Raw genomic sequence first — 25,052 nt, forward strand, 5'->3', positions numbered from 1 at the left:
TTTACATCGGTCTGTTTTCAGACCAACTTTGCTTTACGGGAGCAAAAGCTGGGTGGACTCGGGATATCTTATTCATAAGTTGGATTGCTGGTACAAACAGGTGGGAACAATGGCACTTGGTATGAGGAGATAAATGCTAAATTAAGAATGAACTTGATGGATGAAGCTGAACGCTTAAACTGGCTTCAGTGGTGGGGTCATGTGAGGCGAATGGAGGAAGATAGGTTACCTAGGAGAATAACGGGCTCTGTTATGGAGGATAAGTCAAGTAGAGGAAGACAAAGACGACCATGTGAGATTCAGTTTCTAACAATTTAAAGATAAGAGGTATAGAATTAAATGAGACCACAGCACTAGTTGCAAATACAGTGACTCTATATGTACAGTGTGGCCAACGAGTGCTTCATTCTGATTGGCTCCGCCGTGTTTTAGCCAAATGTCCCGTCAGCTGATTTAAACGTATCTATTCAGCACAGCGTGAGATCAGTCATCATGCAATTTCAGCGAAGTACAGGCTACCTGTTTTAACCTTAATACACCGAAAATATGTTCTTATTAAACTCGGAAGATTATTTAGTATTATTAGTTAAGAAATGTGTGTTAATTTACGTATTTCTGAGGTCTGAGTTTTGAAGAAAATTACGCGAGGCTGTTATGCTTATGGTTGTAGAAACAAATCAGGAAATATTTTTAAAATGAAATTAGGCAATTGTTTTCAGCACGTTATAAGACGCTCCCAACACCGAGTAGAGTTGTTTCATGCATTATAATGGTAACAATAACAACAAAATGGGTTAGTAATTTTATAGAGGCCAAGACAGTAAATGTCAGATTTCTCCGTTAATATTCGCCGCATCGAAAACCTGTACATAAGGAAAGTTGTTTAGAATATAATTTCCGACATTTTACGTTTTGTGCGATTTTACTCTGTAAGGTAAATAGCAGAGATTTTCACGGTTATATAATTTTTTACAAATTTTTAAGTATCCCAGAAAATATCTGTTTTATCTGAAACCTGTACTTAACAAAACTCACAGGAAAGGTCACTTCCGATCATATACTGTAAGTCTTATTCATTTTCACCGTATGAGGTATTATGATTGATATATTCTCAAATTCAAACTTTTATGGCTATTCATCTATTAAAGAACGTGGTTATAAGTGCCGCCTAGCATCCAATTGAGTTTTCCCATACATTATAATGATAAAAATAATAGTCCGACTCCGTGGTTGAATGGTCAGTGTACTGCCCTTCGGTTCAGAGTATCCCGGGTTCTATTCCCGGCCGGGTGGGGTATTTTAATAGGTCGGGCTTGGGGACTGGGTGTTTGCATTTGTCCCAACACTCTCCTCTTCGTACTCAGACAACATACCACACTACAAATCACCACAGAAACACGCAATAGTGATTACATCCCTCTATATATGATTTGCGTCAGGAATAGCATCCGGCCGCTAAACAGGACCAAATCCACATGTGTGACGCAGTTCTCATCCACAACCCCACAGTTGTGGGAAGAACGGTAGAAAAAGAAGAAGGTATTGATAACAGTGATAACAATGCATTAGCAAAACCGATAGTAGAAAATAGAATGTTTAAAATACAGCGGATATCTACCAGTATTTACCAAACCGGGGCACAGAAATAGTCGCACATCATGGAAATCGAACAGCGGGTGGTCAGTAGTTAAGTCCTGAATACAAGTACACCGGGACCATAACAACTGCTTGTTTTCACCGAGCAAACGATAGGCTTGTTGTATAGTTGTATAATGATACTAATATTTAATTCCTCGTTGCAGGGATCGAACCATAGCAATCATTAAAGGACAACTATATACAACCCGGGGACCATGGCAGTTGCTTGTTTTCGCCACTAAAGAGTAGCAGGTTTTCGCTATTATTTCTATTATTACCACGAGTAAAGTCGTACAGTATATTATGTTAACTTATATTACGTTAACATAAATATGGAGCTAGGTAATACAATTTTATCTACCCATCGGTTAACTAGTCATATTATTTTCTATCTTCTGCGTGTGTTCAGATTATATACATACCGATAAGTCATATATAAAAAAGTAAATTTCTATGTATAGTTTTATGATACTGCGTTGTATATTCTGGTATGTAAAACTATGTAACCTGATATATGGTAATATTATAATTTTCTTAAATTTAAATAAACGGGCGAGTTGGCCGTGCGGATAGGGTCGCGCAGATGTGATCTTGCATCCGGGAGATAGTGGGTTCGAACCTCACTGTCGACAGCCCTGAAGATGGTTTTCCGTGGTTTCCCATTTTCACACCAGGCAAGTGCTGAGGGTGTACCTTAATTAAGGCCACGGCCGCTTCCTTACCATTCCTAGGCCTTTTCTGTCCCATCGTCGCCATAAACCTATCAGTGTCAGTGTGACGTAAAGCAATTAGAAAAAAATTTAATGTAGGCTAACTTTACAGTCATCACATACATTATTCAAGACAATGATTATACTGTTTTACTATATAGGCCTAGCTACCATCGCAGAATTTCTAACCTCTTCAATAATAGTGACTTGTAGGCCTATACCATGTATAACTCTAAATTTTGAAGTCTTATGGCAGGTAGTCAGGCTCTGAATATAAGAAATACTGATAGGCCTATATACATACAGCATAAGCAAAATAAATAACATCTTAAAACGTTGGCCTAGTCTATTCTTTATTAAAATAATAATATTACTCTCCTTCATCTATCAGCTGATTGAGTATTTGGCAAAAGCATGGCGGCTGGACTGGCCTTGGCAACACTGTACTTATAGAGTCACTGTAGTTGCAAATAAAGGATTGTGGGGACATTTAGTAAATTCACATACGCTTGCAAACTGAATGTTGAAAGGCATAACTGTCTGTAATAATGATGTGATGTACGTATGTACTCGTTGGCTGAATGGTCAGTGTACTGGCCTTCGGTTCAGAGGGTCCCGGGTTCGATTCCCAGCCGGGTCGGGGATTTTAACCTTCATTGGTTAATTCCAGTGGCTCGGGGGTTGGGTGTTTGTGCTGTCCCCAACATCCCTGCAAAATACACACCACACACAACACTATTCTCCACCACAATAACACGCAGTTAGCTGTACTCGGCTAGAAATAGCCACGTGAAATTATTATGTATGTACATATGTTTGAAATTCTCTATTTAGATTCCTAGTGAGCTCTCATCCTTATTTTGGCCTCCTCCCTCTTTTTAAAATTTTATCTACAGTGTTTGGTGGCATCCAGTTTGATTTCTTCTTTGTATTAACCACCAATAATCTGCAGTCACATTCGACCTTCACAATATCCTTAATTTTAATACCTCTGGCTCCCGATCAAGGATAGTAAATACTTCAAAACTACTTCTGATGGATATTTTAAAAACTGCTGGAATGTTTCCTAGGTTGTATTTGAGCAGATGAATACCTTTACAATTACATCTAAGACTTGTAAATTGTACATCAACAGTTCATGAGGTGATAAGTCCTAGTTTTTGCTACTGTAATTTCACTTCTTCATCTAGAAGCAATAATGTAATAAATCTGGCTCCTGTATTTTCCATCAGGCAGTGTATAATTGACATTTGGTTACTTGAAAAATGTGTTGGCTACTAGCTGTTCTGCTGCTTCATTTCAGATTTAATGACCTACACACTTTTCCCTCTGCTGGGCTGACTGGCTCAGGCGGTTGAGGTGGTGACCTTCTGACCTCAACTTGGCAGGTTCGATCCTGGCTCAGACCGGTGGTATTTGAAGGTGCTCAAATACACCAGCCTCATGTTGGTAAATTCACGGGCACATAAAAGAATTCTATGGGACTAAATTTTGGCACCTCGGCATTTCTGAAAACCATAAATGTAGTTAAGTGGGATGTAAAGCAAATAGTGGTATTATTATTATTATTATTATTATTATTATTGTTGTTGTTGTTGTTGTTATTATTATTATTATTATTATTATTATTATTATTATTATTATTACTTTTCCAACTTAAGCAATCCGGTCTCCAGTCAGGAGCAGCACCTCCTGTCTACGTGTTCTATCTTGTTCATCCTCAGCTGTTGTTCTTTGGGCATATACTGGTATTATTGTCATTTTAAGGGAGTTGACTTTGATGGACATCGTTATTTGTGACATTCTATCCTAAAACCATTCTTGCCCAACCCAGGAGGGTAAAGGAAATATAAGAATCTATTTCGAATGAGAGCACAGTATCTGAAACAAAACCTCGAATAAAATGTAAGATTTGCAATCACCCATTAACAATGCTTACTATTGTTATCACATAAATTATGTTAAGGCTTTTAATTACTACACTGTAATGGTGATCATAAAATAAGCCTAATGACCACCATGTTAGGCCTCATAAAATAATCATCTTTGATCGATTAAGACAGTCATTTGATTCTCCTGACCATTACGTTTTTCTACCATTTTTCAACTGCTTTTTATTATAATTGCTTCATTTTGTATAAATTTTGTTTAATTTGCATTCTAGTGCCTCAGATTACTCATTAGGCTGATCTTTTTCCCTCAGGCATGGCGATTGGGTCCAGTTCCGGATTGCTACAGATCGTCGTGATCAGCTACAAAGGGCTACTCATATTTCCTTACTAGATGAGTCTTTCAGTGTGTCAGGTGAACGTCGGGAACAAGGCGTTATCGCGTCCTTGAAGGAAGGATTTGGTTTCTTACGGTGTGTAGAGCGTGATGCTAGACTTTTCTTCCACTTCAATGAAGTTCTGGATGTGGACCGAGAAATATGTGTAAATGATGAAGTAGAATTCACTGTTGTTCAGGTATGTGCAATTAGGTTATATTTTGTTTCATTCATCTGGACACTTTTATGATGTAGACCAGTGACCAATAGACTTTGGCCCTTGCTAATTGGATCTCGCATGTCCTTCCATATCAAGTTTTTATAAAATTCTCCTTTGCCAGTGGGACACTTCTGATGCTCTGCCAATAATGTGAATTATGTTATTGATGAAGGAATGTAATTTGTATTCACGTTTTAATAATTTACCTTGATAGCAAGTTACTTGGATAGAAATGAATGTTTGAATTCAGTCTGAAGAATTGCACCAAAAAAGCTTTTAAAAGGGGGTGGGCATGTATTTTATGCAGTTGAAATAAAAGGTGTAAGTATTGACTGGCAGATGTAATTTTTTAACTTTCTTATTATCAATGAACCTTGGGGACTTTGGTGGTGAGAAATCGTTGACAATGCCACTATATTGTTAGCGGCCCCTATTAGTCAGTAGGGATGAATACCACATTTTTCTTCTGATATGACGAATATCCACAGAGTGGAAAAATATCAGCAACTGATAGGCCTACGTGTTATGAGACTTACTTGAGAAGTAGCATTCAATATTAAGTTACAAGATGGTATATAATGGTTCCACCTTTCAATACTAGTAAAATAAGAAATGTAAGTTTACATTCCTATTTGATTAAAATTGGTACCAGCTTCGACCAGTATTCATAGTCATCATCAGCCAATTACATATAAGTGTAAAACTTCATAGAAAAATAAAATGCGAAGTGTAAATAATTTTGTTTGGTTTCTGCCAGTCATCGTCATCATTATCATCATCATCATCTGCAGTCTGCTTGGTTTCTGCTAGTGAAGCACTAAAATCTTAAAGGAGCACTGTGCGATGAAATATAGCCAAAAAACACAAATAAGATGCACAGGTAAAAATGAAGTTCAAATGAAAGGAGTCAGATGCAGTTTATGGTGCACTAAAACACATAAGGGAACACTGTGCATTGAGATTTCAATGTTATGTAGAAGTCCAAAGTCAAATGCGTATTTGTAGTTGTAGTTTATGAGGCACTGTAATATTTTAAGCATCAGTAATGCGTGTCTATGAAGAAGTCGTGGATCAAATAAGTTATTAAGACATATATGTTAGAGAGCACTGTGTGTGAAGAAGAATCACATACGCACTTAAATGTAGTACAGAGTAAGTACTTGAAGAGTTCAGTTGCAGTTTATGAGGCACTGTATAATTTTAGAAATTAGCACTGCGTGTTGATAGATCCAAAAATTATGTAAAAGTCGTAGATCAAATAGGTACTTGAAGATGGAGCAAGTTCTTGAAGAGTAGATCAGCACTGTGCTTCCAAAAGTTACGTAAGATAGATTAATGAAGTTATTGAAACATATGACTAGAAAAAAACAATTGTAAAGAGGGAAAAAAAAAACTATAAAGCGCAATATTGGGACAGTTGAGGACCATAAATGATTCTTCTTCTCCTTCGTCATTTCCCGCTCATGCGGGGTCGACGTTTTTGACAAGTCTTTTCCATTTTCCTCGGTCCCAAATGGTGTTTTCATTTAACTGCTTTTCTGCGAAGTCTTCTCACACACAGTCCATCCATCTTCTTCTAGGTCTGCCTCTCTCCCTCCTGCCCTTCACCTCCAAGTCAAGCACTCTTCTTGCTACATAGTTCTCATCCCTGCGCTTAATGTGACCATACCAGAGCAACTGCCTTTCTTGAACTTTCTGTGATGCTTGAGTAACCTTAACACTGCCTCTTATGAAGCTGTTCCTGATACGGTCTTTCCTAGTAACACCACACATCCATCGTAGCATTTTCATTTCGGCTACATCCAACCGCTTATTTTGCGATTGTACTATTGGCCAAGTTTCTGCACCGTATATCATGGCAGGTCTCACCGCACTTTTGTAGACACTCCCTTTCACTTGGACATTTAGTCTCCTGTCGCAGAAGACACCAGACAGCCTTTTCCAATTTAACCAAGCAGCCTGAATTCGGTGTGTAATTTCCAGATCTAGATTGCCATCATCAGATACAGTTGATCCAAGGTACTTGAAACAATTACTTGTGAGGAGTTGATTTCCATCCATTTTCACACTATAATTTCCCTTTCCACCGAGGCACAAGTATTCTGTCTTATTCCGGCTGATTTTAAGACCTCTATCCTCCAGAGCTTTTCTCCAGTGTTGTAGTTTAAGTTCAAGTTGTTCTCTATTAGTGCTGCATAGTACGATGTCATCTGCAAATAGCATGCATCAAGGAGCTGGATCTCTAAGACTTTCAGAGAGAACATCCATTATCAGATTAAAGATATAAGGACTCGGCGCAGATCCTTGATGGAGACCAACTTCAACTGGAATGTTTTCCGTTAGCCCTACACTGCTTCTAACTTGCGTCTTTGACCCATGATACATGTCCTGAATGATGCGCACATACTTCTCTGGTACTCCCTTGGATCTCATGCATCTCCATACTTCTTGGCGGGGCACACGATCATAAGCCTTCTCTAAATCAATAAACACCATATGTAATTCTTTCCTCTTTTCTCTGTGTCTTTCCAGGAGCTGTCTTAGAGAAAAAATGGCATCCATGGTTCCTTTCCCTGGCATAAATCCAAATTGTTCTTCTGCTATTATTGTCTCCTGCCTAAGCCTACTTTCAATGACTTTTTCCCAGATTTTCATAGTGTGCGACATGAGTTTTATTCCTCTGTAATTTGCATAATCCTGAATGTCCCCTTTTCTTTAAAAATGGGGATTATGGTACTCTTCCGCCACTCATTGGGCATTATTTCCTGTTGGAATATTTGTTGGAATAGGTTTAACAACATATTTATTCCCTCTTCTCCCAGGCATTTCCAGACCTCTACAGGGATTTCATCGGGGCCCATTGCTTTTCCACTTTTCATTTTCTTCATAGCAGTTTCAACCTCTATCCTGCATATGTCAGTGGTTACATTATAATTTGGAATGCCATCTTGAAACACAAGCCGTTCATTCTCCTCATTAAGCAGCTTTTTAAAATACTCCTCCCATCTCTTCTTAATTAGGTTCTCATCTTGAATTACCATTCCTTGTTCATTCTTCATTTGCTTGATGTGTGTTAGATCTTTTGATGCTATATCCTGTGCCTTAGCAATTCTGAAGAGCTTTGCCTCGCCCTCTTTGGTCTCTAAATTTCCGTAGACTTCATTCCATGCCATAAATGATGTATTGTGATATATCTTGAAGGTCAATCTTAGAATAGCGTAAAGTATAAATTTGAAAGTTAGAGGGGTCAAAATCATTAGAGATGACAGAAAATGTGAATTAATTAGGAGAGTGGATAAAAATACAATAAGGAAAGAAAAAGTTGAGGTAGAAAAATAAAGGAGAAATAAATAAAGGGAAGAAAAAAAGGAAGTAAATGAGGAAGTGAAGTAGTTTAAGGTGGATTAGGAGGATAGACGAGCTAAGCAGAGAATATGGTCTGGAAATCAACAGTAAAAAGACCAAAGTGATGATTGTACACCGTTTTAATAACAACAGACCTGCCATAACAAGAATTGCGGATTATGAGGTTGTCACTCGCTTTGAGTATCTAGGATCTATTGTCACAAATACTGGAGACTGTGAACCTGAGATCCGTAAGCGCATTGCGATTGCAAGAAATTCAACATCAAAACTTACTTGCATCTGGAAGGACATCTCCATCACTCCCAAGACAAAACTCACCCTCACTCGAACTCTGATCTTCCCTATCGCGACCTATGCACTAGAACCTTGGACGATGAAGACAGCGGATCGCCGCAGGATTGATGCTCTAGAAATGTGGTGGTATAGGAGATTACTGCGAATACCATGGACAGCACACCATACTAATGAATCGATCCTGCAACAGCTCGGCATCAGAACAAGACTGTCGACCATTATCAACCAAAAACAACTGCTCGGATATTTGGTCATATTGTCAGAATACAGGAGGCAATGGAAATACTTATCATAGTGGGAAAAGTCGAAGGCCGAAGACCTAGAGGACGTGCACCGTTAACGATGGATGGACCAGATCAAGAACTTGACCAGGATGAGCTTACAGCAAGCAAGTCACCATGCCCAAAGCAGAGACTCCTGGAGGAAGATCACCAAAGGGGTTGTCCTGTGATGCCACTACACCCTTACGAAGGGTTGGACTAAAAGAGTGGGGAGGATGGGTTATAGGAAGTGGAAATTGTTGGTAGAAACTATATAAGGTCTGGAATATTGAATTTGGGTTTGTAAAATTAGCATTTTTGATGAAATGGATAAGAAAGTCGAATTAAATATTAGGTTTTTCAGAAATGTCATTTAAATTGAAATTAGGGTTGAAGGATTGGTCAAGATGAATAAAATTTTCAGTAGTGTTTAGAAGGGGGCCTTTGTTAATAACTTTAATAAGTAGAATAACTCTTAACTCAAGTTTTTGTTTACTCCTGCCACCAACCCCCGCATCAAATTACCATGCATCACACGGTTACCCCAATCCAGAAGTGCGGTAGATTTATCATTTAAAGCATTGATTTGTAATGCTTTATAATAGAATTTTCTAACTGGAATAGTAAATGAATTGTCTTGTAAACATTGATTACACTGACCTGCGAATTCAAACTTTCCGATCATCACATGAAGTTTACATAGTACACCCTACCGGGCTTCGAATGGATGACCCACGCATAAGAATGCCTCCACGTAACGGGGTAAACCCCACGGATGAGATTTGATTGAAGAGCGGGTCGAATTGCTTAACGAGCTTCGAACCGCTCCCCTTCCTACTTTCTGTGCCGGCCCGGCAGCCTGAGCACTTGGGGAAGTGGTACGTTCAAAGAAAAACGAAAACAACAAATACTTAAGATGGAGCCTTATGTCTATAATATGAAAGTAGGATCTCTGGGTTCAAATGCCTATTGGATACTGCTTAACACTGCTACAAATGACAAGAATCATAAAATAGGGGTTACGAATATGAATTTATTCAAAACATGACAATTTAAAGAAGTTGATACAGCTCTCTATACAATGACTCTCCACATATGGGAGGAAAAGAAAATAATAATCACTTTATAAAAAATACGAATCGCCCATGGGCGTCGCCTGCATAACGGCATGATTGAGGTTTTGCGACTTGCTATCGTTCATTTGTCCTCATTAATTCATACCGTCCATGAAATTTTGTACATTATTCTGTCGATCACACCGTGAGATGATCTGATGTCCCTATACACAAATATTACTAGCTGTTCTAAGCACGAACATAACCGGGGCCTACACTACATAATATCATATTAAAAGACACATTTGCATAATGCACAAACAAACACAAATACCATTTTTGCTAAACCCTGGACTACTCATCTATCACCAAGACCACACAACGTGCACATAGGTTCTGTTTGAACTCAAAAATATGTGCACATAATTACGAAACATACACAGATATATGGATATATACACTTCATGCACAAAGGAGAACCATTCCTAGAAAAGAAACAGCATGGTTATCACTGTCTCCGGCCCAAAGCGCAAGCTTGGAGCAGCTCGCTCAAGGGCGCCACCATAATCCGGAGTCGAACTGGCAGACTCCCGACCGAGAGGTACTGTGGGTTTCTGTAGATCCCGAGAATAGCTACAATCTCATATCGCCGGATATCGGGGGAATCCCTACTCATTTATTAAATACCTTTAAAAGAAGTTACCGTGATATTATCATTATACAAGTATTCTTAGCTAAGCCATTTAACCCAAACAAAAGAACGCGGGCAGACCAGGCTCCAAGCCCTAACACAATGGGATACGGGACCCTTTTGTCACGAGGGCGAGAGCTAGACATTCACAAAAAAAGTAAGGCCGGCCATTCACTTCGCACGGCCATTCAGATTGTTCTCTCCCTCAAACGTTCACCCTCTCGTCTCGGGGACACATCCTTGGCCCATTTCATTTGCTTATTTATATTATCGTGGAATTCCCATAAAATACTCTTTTTATTCACTCCCTTCTCATTATTATCACTGAGACTGTGGGCACGATCACTTCTCAATCATCTCATCGTAAATTCCTATTCGGCCTTCTCACTACGTCTCATATCGCGTATCTTCTTCCCTTGGGCCTATGGCTCTCATGGCTCCTCGTTCATACCACATAAATACACTTATATTTAAACCTTCTGACCAAAGATTAAGGGCTCCTGCCCCTGGGTCTCGCCCCGGCTATAGATAAAAAAAAAACACTCCAAACCATTATGGCCAATTAATCAAAAATCACGGGAGACTTGCACATGGTCCCTCACACTTATCTAAATCACACAATATGTACCTCTCCCGGTCGGGATCTTCTTCTTTCTTGCAGTCCATGCACTGATTATATCTGTAAGCTAGGCATGCATAGTCTGACTGACCCATGAGTTTCCCTGGCATATTTGACAACCTCGTGGGACAGTGACTACCAATATTTCGACATGTTTCCCTGCTTGCCAGCACTATTTTTCCAACCGCCCCTACGGGAAACTCAAATATTCTCCTAACCTTGTTCCCATATTTGCTAGGACATTCTACATATTACTAAAAATATAACCCTCACGATAAGCTAATCATTAAGAAAGAAATATGAGTCGTCCGGGAATTTAGCTCCCTTGAATTTTACTTCAACATTATAAAAATCAATAAAATTTCCATCTAGGACATGCATTAACTTACAACATTTTGATATTTACAAAAGGGCGCTACTCCTATCCCCGGGTTATGTCATGCTTAGAAATTAAATTTGGACATCACTCATCTGTTTGGTGGCCGTTGTTTATCCTTCCACGGGAGACCCATGGTGAAGTTCTTAGTACTCCATGACCACTCGGTAGGTGGCGGGCGTGCAGTCCTTCATCCCTGGTCCATACAAGTCCGACATCCTGGGGAACTCGTCACAGCTGAAATCTTACAGTAATCCAAGTGGGTAACACTTTTACACTCGTCACACGTCCTCTATTTCAGAGTTTACACCCACGAATAAGACGGTCTTTCAAACCACGGCGGGCGCGTTCACAGTAAGAATCGGGTGGCTCACGAGACTCGAGCCCCTGATTCAAAGTAACACTTTGGGTGATACCTAATTATGAATTTCACTGACTCATTAAACCGGCAGTTTCTCAGCCGTATTCTGCTACTTGTTGGTAAATTATGCTCGCGGTTTTTACTAGTTTGACACGCAGCACAGAAACAATACCTAGGCTCGTTTGGCCTCCCGTTCACTACACAAAGGCTTTTGGACACAATAACACTTCTTTGTACGCGGTCAGGGGTTTCTGACTGTAACTGGAGCACCGCGGGACACGGTGTCCGTCTCACGACCCGTGAAAGAACAACTGTCTCTCCAATGGCCTGCTCGGCCTATATTATCTTGCCCGCCGGAAGCTTGGAGGCGTCAACGTTCACGGTTCATTAAGAACAAGAGCTCCTTTCACACCAAGAATTTACGATATTGAAATATTGCATCTTGTAGCCCTCTGTCTCCTCTTTCATTTGAGCCAGGCGTGCTGGACCTACGATCAGCAGTTTTTATGTAATTTGCTTCCCGCCTTTGATTAATTCATTAGCGTCCCTCGGGAGGTGGAGTTAACTTTGAGCGCGACTCTTGGCTTGGGTGACGCCGCTGTATCCACATGTGTTAGCGATATGTTACATCTTGACAGCTGGTGACCTCATTTCTTCCCCTGCATAAGTTATTACATATTTTTAGTCTGGGGAACGCAGAAAATTCCGCTCTATTCAATGGTGTGTCTCACATAATTTTCCTATGTCTGGATTAAAATATCATTCCATTGTTTACGCGCCAAAGTCCGACGTTGGCACCCGTGACACGTGCATAAAAAACCGGAAGTTCCTTATGTTCGTTTGGAACTCTGGGAAGCTAAGCCCCACCTCGGGGCGTATCTGACTACTCCAGCATCGCGTCCCCTTCTATCTCTCTCTGCAAGTTGAGAGCGTATTTCCGCGGGGGCTTGGCTGTTGCTTTGTCTTTCCTTTGTCTGGCAAGTGCTCTTTTCGCGGGTTCCATTCTGGCATGACGCCGCTCGATGCCCTTCGCCCATACTGCTACCAATGACGCGACCTTTAGGAGTAATTTTAATGGAGTATAAAGGCCCATATTATTCCCATGAGCTGTACAGGACACTGTACGGTTTCAATAGTGATCCTTTATATTTCGGGCATGCTGATTCCAGAACTGAAGTCAGTTTTCCCATATCACATGAGGTTTTTATCCAAATTCAAAATGAAAATTTGATAAATATGCAGCACGCGCACATGCAAGATACTTATGAACATAATATAAAGATATGTAGTGTATTATGTTAACAGATCTGTAGAAAAACACAGCCAAATGGACCAAAATTTACCACCCATTAAGCCTCAAAACATACTGAGAATGGTAAGTCTACAGTTTCAATTTTATAATGTCCTACCTTAGTATAAGAAACGTCTTCACCTTGCTTTTCGTGTGTGAGGAGTAGTTGGACCTTTTCTCTTTAGTAACCAGCAGTAATCTGCCAGCATGTTTTTGTTCCATTTCCCTTGATATCTGCGTTCCATTTCCTGTAGATCCTGATGGAATCTTTCTACTTGCTCTTCACTCAGCATTCCTAGGTTCTCAGGGAAATAGTCCAGATGTTAATGTAACAAGTGCACTTTCAAGCTCATTTTCCAGCCTAAATCTTGGAAAGAAACAAGCAATCTATCCACTATTTATTTGTAGTACGAATCCTTTGTGTTTCCAAGTAAGTCTTTGACCACATTCCGGAATGCTGTCCATGCCAATCGCTCTGCAGCGCACATAATGTCTTCAAAATTAGCATTAAAAAGAAGTTTTCTTATATCTGGACCTGTGATTTTGGAATTACTGATGCCTAGGAATCGATGACACAGGTACTGAAAGCATTCACCTTCATTGTTTAGGGCCTTAACGAATTGCTTCATAAGCCCTAGTTAGATATGAAGCTGAGGTAACAGTATTTTGCTCTTGTGAACAAGAGTTTCTTGTTTAATGTTTTTTGACCCTACAATCTATTGTCTGCATGGCCATTCTTTTTGAGTCCAGTGATGTAACCTTGCTCGACTGTCCCACTCACACAGAAAGCAGGGGTGCTTTGTGTAACCTCCTTGTAAACCTAACAGAATACCTATCACTTTAAAATCACCACACACTTGCCACTTGTTTTCCTGGTACTTCAGTTTACACAACAGCATTTTGAGATTTCCGTATGTTTCTCGCATAATAACTGAATGAGTAATGGGACTGTATGCAAGTTTGTTTTCATTGTGAAGAAGGGCGCACTTCAAACTACGCTTGGAGGCATCAATGAAAAGTCTCCAGTCAGTAGGGTCATACTGTGGTATCCTAGTTTTAAGATAACCTCCAGAATGTTTTTGCAGTAAACCAAGGCTCCCTCTTCAAAAAAGAAGGGTGTAAATTCTTGTTCGCGATATCTGTACCAACAATACGTCATCTCTGGTGCTAACATGTTCCTTTCACGAAGTCTAGACCCAAGTAACTCAGCAGATTCCTTCGTAAGGCCAAGATCTCGAACAAAATCATTTAATGCACTTTGTTCGAACAGTCTCGGTTCTTTTTCAACACATTTGGGGGAGAAATCACAGTCAAAGTGAGTGCCCACCATTTCTGTGTCGGATTCAAAAGAGGGACAATCCTGTAAATGTTCTGGACGCTATGGTACTGATGTATCAAGGCCATGAGGAACTGGTAAAATTGCTGATCGAATATTGCTTGGATACACAATGTTACCTTTGCTGTTGTTAAATCCCTTCACATTCACAGAACAGAAGTAGCAGAGAGTACTGTAGTTTTGGGGTTCTCGCCTCACCATTCGAGTACCGAATGGCAATGCAGTTCGCTTATCGTTCACTCATTGCTGTAACTGCTCTATACAGGTTCTAGAAGCCTTATGTGGTGCCCACGGCTTGTCTTGATCTCCAAGTTTCAAGCCAAAGTAGGCCTTTCTCACGAACTCTTGTTATATTGCGCCACCGTCTCATCGGCACGAAACTTCCACATACATTGCAGAATGTATCTGGATTGTTCTTTCAGCCACGTCATGGCATGTTGATAAATGTAAGTTCAATAAAAATATTAGTGTGCCCCTCACATATAGAACACTTATGAAGACAAAAATATATTTTCACTAGCAAGCGAAACACAACTCACTCTCGCGGACGGAGCACAACGAGAGAATGACACCACTCAGCCAAAACTGCGCGTTGCTGGCTATGTTGTATAAAGTTGCCGTCTCTACACTTTGAGCGTGATAATACAGGACTACGATATGGCTGGAGCACAGCAAATTAATAAAATAACTTCATAAAAGAATATGGAAATCTAAATTAAAGCAATACTCTTCCTAACAACGTAAGAAGTGCATTAGTGCATGTAATGAAATAAACGTAATACGGGATTTTCGAGAAACTGTGATGTGATGGGGAAAAATTAACATCGGATCCGGATTCAGGATGCAGAAGTCATCCTAAAAAGCAATACAGGATGGCAGCAATGAAACCATCGCAGGACAGTGTTGTATAATGATTTATACAGTAGAGTCTCGCTCATCCGACCTTCGCTTATCCGACATTCCGTGTTATCCGACACTGGTAGACTTAATTTGAACTTTTGGTGGAGACTAAATTCAGGCACACCCGCTGTGGAGGGTGCGACCACGGGACAAGCACTGGCCTGACCGCTGGCGGTAGGACAGTTTTTTTCTCAAGGATAGGTGCAGTGAGTCTTCAGTCATTGTTCATTGTAGTATTGATTGGGTGCGGATGTTATAGTTTTCATATCCTCTGTGAGTATAGCGAGTAAATGGAAGAATGTGATTGTTCCTATGGAAGACAAGTTGAGTGCATTAAAGAGACTGGACAAAGGGGAAATTCTTTAAAATGTGGCTTCAGATTACGGATGTTGGATGTGTTACAGTGGGAGACTGAAAAAAACAGAGGGAAGAAATTTAAAAGTGGTGCTCTACCAGAGCAGAGAAAAAATGAAAAATGTGAGTACGAAAAAGTAAGTGAAGCACTATTTCTTTGGTTATCTCAACACCGAGAAAAGGACCTGCCAACATCTGGCCCCATCCTACAGGAAAGGGCTGCGTATTTCCAGTAGGAGTTTAAAGAACGGGACCCTAATTTTCCTGCCAGTGCTGGGTGGCTTGATCGGTGGAAAAAAAACGGTACGGCATTAGGCAGCTTAATATCTGTGGAGAAAAGTTTCCTTTCGTAAGAAATCTGGAATGTTTTCGTTCAATACTGCATGTACTGTACAATTGAATTGATAATTCAATACCGGAAAACACGTCATTGTTTTAGTACTACAGTACAGCCTTCCTGTTTGTTTCCGTTCGTTTTCAAAGTTATTCTGTATTATCCGACATTTTCGGTGATCCGACGTACTCCAGGTCCCGTTTAGGTCGGATAATCGAGACTCTACTGTAATTGCATTTTATACTTGGAATTATTATTATTATTATTATTATTATTATTATTATTATTATTATTATTATTGTTGTTGTTGTTGTTGTTGTATGGCATATACAAGCATAATTTGCAAAAATATACAATGAACATACAAGTTAAAATAGAGAAATAATTAAACTAGAATGGCCAGCTTCGACAACCCGTCCACTGCACTTGGCGTCAGTTCATGTACTTGGAGTAATAAAATGCCATGTAAAGTATTTTGAAGTTTGTGTGTTTATGGATTATTTGCTATTGTAATCATTTTTCTTATTCTTGAATATGTGCATATTAGACCATCCCCAAGGTTTTTGCTGTAAAAATCAAAAGAAGTGGAGGAATCTCATATGCGAGTAAATATTCTCATGAATTAAGTAATGATTTTTTTAAATATTGGGCTCGTAAATAAGAGGATTTTACATTGAAAATTTGTCCATAAGAGGTTTTAAAAATATGGGTATATGCTAATGTGAATATTGTGTATATTTCTGTGTAATATAATTGTAGTAATCTTGTCTACAAATAACTTCTTTGTAATCTCAGGACCAGTCATCATTTTCTAATAGTCGTCAAAGTGCAATTCGTATAAAACATTTACCTCCTGGAACAGTGCAGTTTGAAACTATTATGGAGAAGAATGTGGCTGGTGTTATAACCAAGGAAGCTCCTGCTTTAAATTGGGGCTCACGTAGTCCTACCAAAGGCAATGGTCAGGTAAGTCATGTCATAATTCATAATGAGATTGTGTATACAGGTTTTAGTTCATGCCATAAGATCTGTTTTTTAAATGGAATCTATGCCGGTGCGACGTAAAGCAAATAGCAACACAAAAAAAAAAGTAGGATCAGTTTCCCATTTTCACATCAGGGAAATATGTACCTTAACCCGTTAACACCGTGCGTGTCCATATGATCACGGCCTGCATTCCTTCATTTAGATTGCTCTCAGTGCTTTGTATAGCGCTGGAATTGATTGCTGACTGTGTAGATCAATTCAAGAAGCATGTGGCAACTGTGTGCGAGCATATTATTACGTGATACATATCGACTCATTGTTTCGGCGCACTTTCGTTTCGTGTCATTGTCACAGCAGCTGAATCATGATGGCGCGCTTCAAGTAAGTTTGATATTTCACATATATTTATGTTTAGATTACACAACTCATATGCTTAACAAGTTTGGGAGTGATCTATGTTCACATTATGATGCAGTTAATTTACATTTAACAGTAAATATTACTCCCGTAGGCACTTAAAACATTGCGTGATCGTATGATCACGCTAGGCGCTTGTGTTAGCTATTCACCCTGTGCGTGTATTTGATGGTGGACATTATGCTACCTGTTACTATTACTGTTATACATCAATTTTTATTGAACAACTTTATTCAATTTACGGTCATCTATTCTACATTTAAATAAATTGCGACTTGTTAACATATATGATGATATAGATGTTGATTCCCATAGGGAATCTGAAATATTTGTCCTGAATGAGCAAATTTATAATACCAATATAAATGGTCCGTTATTGGACATTATAAATTTTCCAGCTAGCTCATTCTTGGTTGCCAGCGTTTCGCCCCCGTGTGCTAGGGTGGGCTCATCAGTTGGTACCTAGCACACCTACCAATACGCTGGCTAGTGCATACCGTGGAGGCCACTGCGTAGGCTAACTGGAGCCACCGGCAGTGCCAATGCACTAAGAGACTTTGTCTCATCACTAAAAATTGATGCCTGCTTGGCCATCAGATGATATAGATATTTCAGATTCCCTATGGGAATCAACATCTATATCATCTGATGGCCAAGCAGGCATCAATTTTTAGTGATGAGACAAAGTCTCTTAGTGCATTGGCACTGCCGGTGGCTCCAGTTAGCCTACGCAGTGGCCTCCACGGTATGCACTAGCCAGCGTATTGGTAGGTGTGCTAGGTACCAACTGATGAGCCCACCCTAGCACACGGGGGCGAAACGCTGGCAACCAAGAATGAGCTAGCTGGAAAATTTATAATGTCCAATAACGGACCATTTATATTGGTATTGTTAACATATATGCAGCTACAAAACCTTGTTTCCCTTTTTACAGGGACATTACGCTCCAAGAAGTATTAGATATTCTTGAATCGGACGAACCAATTGGAGAGGTTAACAGCATTTTTATTGAACCTGCGGAAGCTGATATTCACTCCGACGAAGATTCAGGAGATGAAGATGTTGGTGGTTTGGTTGATAACTTCACAGGCCGCCAGCTTTCAAGTAAGGCAGAAATTGTACTCGCTGGCAACGATCGTATAGGAGGCGCAGACGATGATCTCGTTTCAGCAGGAACAGATAGGATGGACCAGAATGTGTCGTACTACAGAGTAGGCATACATGGAAAGAAATGATGATGGTCGCTATTCACATAGCTCCTGGACGTATCCATTCACAATTCATGGTTACTGCTAAGGAGGTCTGGATGTGATTTGTCACATCTAGAATTTCGTCGCCACATTGTGCAAACATATCTACGTAAGTTCAAAATAACGTCAGTAGGAAGAGGCCTCCCTATCACCTCGAGATACAGTATCCAGCAGAGTAGTGTCACTGACGATGTACGACTTGACGGGATTGGGCACCTCGTAGCGCCCTGTAATCTACGACACTGTGCTGGAAAGGAATGCTCCAGTAATGTTCGCACCGAGTGCACAAAATGTAATGTTGGACTCTGTGTTCCATGCTTTGTCCTATTTCATACAGTGTGAAGTATACAGTTCTTTTATTTGTTCCTATTCGGTAATTTCTGTGAATTAGATAACTTGAATGTGATATATTACGAATATCTTGAGACTTTTATTGCTATATTCATGTATGTACATATTGTAATTAATGTATATTCTTCATAAATTATCATCTTTAGTTTATTTTAGTGTATTTTGTTCACAATTTATCAATATCAATACATAAAATCTATAAATACTAAAGAAATGCTATACAGCATGAAATGCTAACACATCCGCCTAGCGTGATCATATGAACACGCCACCTAACGACGAAACCGTGAAAAGTATGAGCTTAATATTTTGTAGTTATGTTATACTATGGACCTGAAGTGATTTAGACGAATTTCAAAGAAAACGAACGAAAAAAATAATTTCGGCGTTAAAGGGTTAATTAAGGCCATGGTCGTTTCCTTCCCACTCCTATCCCATCGTCACCATCAAACCTACTGTATTTGTGTCAGTGCGATGTAAAGCAAATTGTAAAACTAAACATGGAGGATCTTGGATGTCCTGTGGGGGTTGATTGCTACTATAACCAACAACGTAAAAGAGTTTTAATATTATATCTAAGCTCATTCATTTGAACTTAGCTGAGAATTATTTGGCAGAAGACAAGAACATTCAGAAGGCTGGGTGGAGTGAGATATCTTGGCTTTACTGCACTGTTGACTAGCTGGTGCTAATGTTAACTGTGCACTGTTTTCCCGCATGCATAGGCTCCAGGTAGTTACATTTGAAAATGGACAAAATATGCTTATTAGAGAAACACAATTATACATTTTATGTATATTTGGTATGCAATAATTTTAAATGTTGTTACAGTGAAATAATATAATTAGCACAGCAACTTAGCTGCTGGCTTTTCACCCATTGGCTGTTCAAATCCCATTGGTTCCAGGCTTTGATTTTTTTCATCTGAAAAGTCATGGGGTCAGAAAGGGCATCTGGCCTTAAAACCCCGACCAAAATGTTGTATGTCCGGCGCTCCCTTCTCGCTCCGCCAGCCAGCTGCACGCGCGCCTGTGTATCATTCTGCTAGCTTCGACGCGCAGCCCTCAGTGCGCGTGCCTGACCATCGAGTGTACTATAAATAGGAGCTCCCTGCCTGCTCACTGGCCCACTTGCCCCGGTGTCCAGCTCCAGAATACACCCTACGTCGAGCACGGAGGCTACTCCTCTTGAAAATGTGCTTCGACCAGGTGGACTGAATTTCTGGCAGTACGAGGTTTCACCTCTGGTCACCGCTCCCTTACCTGTTTCCGCTGCCTATGTTCCGTAATTCTTTTACAAGCCATTTTCATTCCCTAACTTATGCAAGCTCCCTTAGTTTCGCTAGGTGGAATTTCTTCAATCAATTGAACTTGCTTTTTAGGAATTCAGGCACTTCAACAAACAAGGACTCTCATGACATTTATGTTAGTGTGCCAGATAGTTCTCGACTATCAACGTGTCAATTCACAAAGACTATCTTTTCAAGATAGAAGTGTACATAAAGACTGCAAACCTGTACATATTGTATAAAGACAGACTTTTCTCAAGATTCAATATTACTTTTTGCTTCAAAATAAATTTCAGTTATTTGTGTAAATATCATAAAGTGAAGCAAATAAAGTTGTGTTCTGTAAACTTCAACCTTGGTTACAACACAACTCTATGGCGACGAGGTAAAAAAGCAACAAACTACAATTCTTCGGCCCCAGTTGTCAACTCTACGGCGACGTGCTACACAACAACGACACTCCAACCAGTTCTGACACACAGCTTACCTTACTTTTTCTTGCACGCATCTCGCAATGGCTACTGCGGAACAACTCGCTACGGTCTTCCAAGCCTTACAGCAGCAACACCAACAGTTTATGCAACAACAACAGGCAGCATTACTTCAGGCTATTCAAGCTATTTCTGTCTCTACACAGCCATCAGCTATTCCTCCGTTCTCTGCTTTTGATCCGGCTAAGGAAGAATGGTCAGTTTATTTAGCCCGCTTGCAACAGCATTTCCTCTGCCATTCTGTCACAGATGATCAACGCCGCCGCGCACTATTTCTTAGTTCGGTTGGCAATGCTACGTGTGAATTACTACGTAAATTAAGTCCAGAAGAACACTTATCGGAGGTACCCTTCACGCAGCTCTTGGCCCGTCTCACGGAACACTATGCCAAAGCTCCTCACATAGTGGCTGCTCGCTATAAATTTTTTCAGAGCAGAAAGCAACCCCATCAGACACATACTGAATGGATAACTGAATTGCGTGGTCTAGCTAAACCCTGCCAGTTCATCTGCTCCAAGGACGGTTGTGGTTCATCCTACACTGATTCTCTCATTCGGGACATGATAATTTTACATACTCCTGAAGACAAAATACGTTTTGACGCTGTCAAGCAGAGTAACCCTTCTTTAGAAGACGTCCAGCGTATTGCTACGGTTTATGAGCTTACTACCAAGACTGCCGCAGCCATAGCTTCTCCACACGAAGTTGCACAAGTCTCGCCTCAGGCCCGCAAGTCCTCTGCTACAGTGAACCGTACGGATAAGGCGCTCTCCACCAAGCATTCTCGCCAGGTTCCCTCTCGTAATGCTACACGGAAGCCCAATTCTAAAAGCACCTCGAAACTCCTGCCTTCCTGCCGAGGTTGTTTTAAGCATCATGAACGTCGTGACTGTCGTTTTTTCAAAGCTACTTGTGAACGATGTAATAAACTTGGACACATTCAGACTGTCTGTCAAAGTTCGCTCCGCCCTGCTAAGACTACTGCAGCGCGCCGGAAGCATATACAGCCCCGCCAAGACATGGAAGTTGATCAGATCAATCTTATTCTTCCCACAAAGGATTCTCACAAAATCATCATTCCTCTCTCATTCTCTGATCGATCTGTCGATTTTCAATTAGACACTGGATCACCTGTCTCTATTATTAACCTGACTACCTACCACGACTTAGATTCACCTTCATGCTCTCCAGCTGACATCCAGCTCGTGACATTTAACAAGAAGAAAATTGACATCAAAGGTCAAATTAAGCTTCAGGCTAGTTATAAAGGAATTCAGAAGGCCATTCCTCTTCTCGTAGTTAACAACTATACTGCATCCCACATTATGGGCATGGATCTATTTAACTTATTTGGTTTCCAGATACATGACAACATTAACGTCGTATCTACATTGCATCCTACTTCTGACGTTACCGCTCTCCTAGCGCAGTTTCCTGAAGTCTTCGACTCTCAGCTCGGAACAGCAAAAGACTATACAGCTCACATACAGCTGAAATCCGGAGCTAAGCCTCGCTTCCTCAAAGCACGTCCAGTACCCCTAGCACTTCAAGACCAGGTCACGAAAGAATTAGAAAGATGGATACAAACTGGAATTGTAGTCCCAGTTACTTCTAGTCAATGGGCTACTCCACTCGTGGTAATCAAGAAACCTGATGGTAATGTTCGACTTTGTGGCGATTTTCGATCTACAGTCAACGCACAACTCGACACCGATATCTTTCCTATTCCACGTCCAGAAGACTTATTCCGTCGTCTCTCTGGTGGACAATTCTTCTCTCGAGTTGATCTTAAAGAAGCATATCTCCAGCTACTTTTAGACGAAGAATCTAAGAAATTTCTCACACTCAACACTCCTCTAGGACTGCTCCAGCTCCAGCGGCTCCCATTCGGTGTTTCATCCTCAGCGGCTATTTTTCAGCGCTATTTGGCTCAACTCACCGCCTCAATTCCCGGTTGTGCTAACTACCTGGATGATATTATTGTTACTGGAAAAGATCATCAGGAACATCTAACCAATCTCCGACTTCTTCTCCAGAAATTGAAAGACAATGGCCTACGAGCGAATCTCGCTAAATGTACCTTCTTTCAGCCTCAAGTTCACTACCTTGGACATATACTTGATAAGAATGGAATTCGTCCTAGTATACAGAATGTCTCCGCGATAGTAAACATGCCAGCACCTCAGAACCTCAAGCAGCTTCAGTCCTTCATCGGCAAAGCGAACTATTATAATAAGTTCATTCCACGCTTCGCTACAGTGGCAGCTCCATTAAACGCTCTACGTAAAAAAGGTGTTAAGTTTCAGTGGACTCCGCAATGCCAACAGGCATGGAAAACAATCAACAACGCCTTAATTCAAGCTATACAACTCACTCATTTTCAGCCCGACAAGATCATCACGCTAGCTACTGATGCTTCAGACTACGGTGTCGGTGCCGTTCTCTCCCAGAAGGATCGTCATGGACAAGAACGCCCCATCGCCTTCGCTTCGAAAACACTTAATGACCATCAACGTCGATACTCACAGATAGAGAAAGAAGCTTTAGCCATCATCTTTGGTATTCGCCGTTTCAATGCATATCTTTATGGCAACCATTTCCTGATCATTACCGATCATAAGCCTCTCGTACACTTATTCCATCCTGGTAATAAGATCCCAGAGAATTCCCTCAGAAAGCTTCAAAGATGGTCCATGTTCCTTTCTGATTATTCCTATCAGATTGTATATCGAGCCACATCCCAGCATTGTAATGCTGATGCCCTCTCCCGCTTACCCGTTGGTCCTGATACTGCCTTCGATTCTCAAGAATCTGAATGTCTTCAGTTGGACATAGAACTTGAAGATACTGTATCCAGTTTTCCTATTGATGCTACCTGCATAGCTAAAGCTACGGATAAGGACAGTACACTTGCTACTGTACGTACTTACATCCGCAACGGTTGGCCTCTTCAGAGCACACTTCCTGCCCACCTGGCACCTTATCATCGTATGCAGCATCGTCTCACGACTCGTGCCGGAGTTGTACTACTAGAAGCAGGCACCATCTTCCGAGTGGTTATCCCACTTAGCCTACAGAAACAAGTTCTCGAATTATTACACCAAAGCCATTGAGGTATCTCCAGAACAAAGCAACTCGCCCGTCAACACTGCTACTGGCCCGGTATTGATGCCGCCATCGAAAAGCTAATACGTCATTGTGAGCAATGTCAAACGAATCAGAACGCCCCGTCTTCTGATCTTGCTTCATGGCCTCCTGCTACTACTCCATGGGAACGAGTTCACATCGATTTCGCAGGTCCTTTCCTCAATTCCATGTGGTTAATAGTCATCGATTCACTGTCAAACTTTCCATATGTCGTGGATATGCATTCGACTACTACAACCGAAGCTACCATTCGTGCTCTCCAGAAAATCTTTACTACAGAAGGTTTACCGCAAGTACTCACATTCGGACAACGGACCTCAATTTACAGCTAGTGCTTTTCAGAACTTTTGTACACATAATGGCATTCGTCATATCCTAGCACCACCTTTTCACCCTCAATCTAATGGTGAAGCTGAACGCTTCGTACAAACATTTAAAAGAAGTATGAAGAAAGCTGTCTCTTCAGGCTTAACTAAAGACCAAGCCTTGCTCCAACTCTTAAACACCTACAGAACTCTACCCGGCGCTGATAATATCACTCCTGCACAGAAGCTCCATGGACGACCTCACAGAACTTTACTTTCTCTGTTACAGCCTCTTCCGGCCCAGCATAAGACCTCACCAACGAAGTTCTCCCTCAACGACAAGGTCTACACCAGGACATTCAAATCCAACCCACTCTGGATACCTGGAGTCATCTGCAGATCTTTGGGTCATCGTCTCTACGAGATACAGACTACGGAGAAACGTATCTGCCGCCATCAAGATCAGATACGTCTGCGCTACCGCCCCTGTCCAGCTATTGATGCTATTGCTAAACCAGATAAATCTATTGCTGAAAGAGCTTTAGATCATTTAATAACAATGGGTTCCTTTCAGGACGAGACAGCGCCACTCCGCCCAGTTCCAGCTCCGGACAATACAACAGAGACACCAGCAGCTCCGTCCCAGCATCGCAGTCGCCGCCAGCGCCGCCGCCGTTTCACGCCGTACCGGCGCATTTAGGAGGGGAGGGTGTTGTATGTCCGGCGCTCCCTTCTCGCTCCGCCA

At 40.9% G+C, this 25,052-nt stretch overlaps 1 protein-coding gene across 3 annotated transcripts in view; it reads left to right on the plus strand.

Moving 5' to 3' along the window:
* Positions 1-25,052, plus strand: part of Unr (cold shock domain-containing Unr) — a 287,182-nt gene that overhangs the window by 143,917 nt on the left and 118,213 nt on the right. For all 3 annotated transcript variants that reach the window (XM_067156402.2, XM_067156419.2, XM_067156409.2), the window contains exons 7-8: positions 4,552-4,813; positions 16,867-17,037. In XM_067156402.2, coding sequence (XP_067012503.2) covers positions 4,552-4,813; positions 16,867-17,037 — 433 coding nt within the window. The remainder of the gene's footprint in view (positions 1-4,551; positions 4,814-16,866; positions 17,038-25,052) is intronic.

Source organism: Anabrus simplex, chromosome 1 (genome assembly GCF_040414725.1).
Source record: "Anabrus simplex isolate iqAnaSimp1 chromosome 1, ASM4041472v1, whole genome shotgun sequence".
Taxonomy (NCBI): domain Eukaryota; kingdom Metazoa; phylum Arthropoda; class Insecta; order Orthoptera; family Tettigoniidae; genus Anabrus; species Anabrus simplex.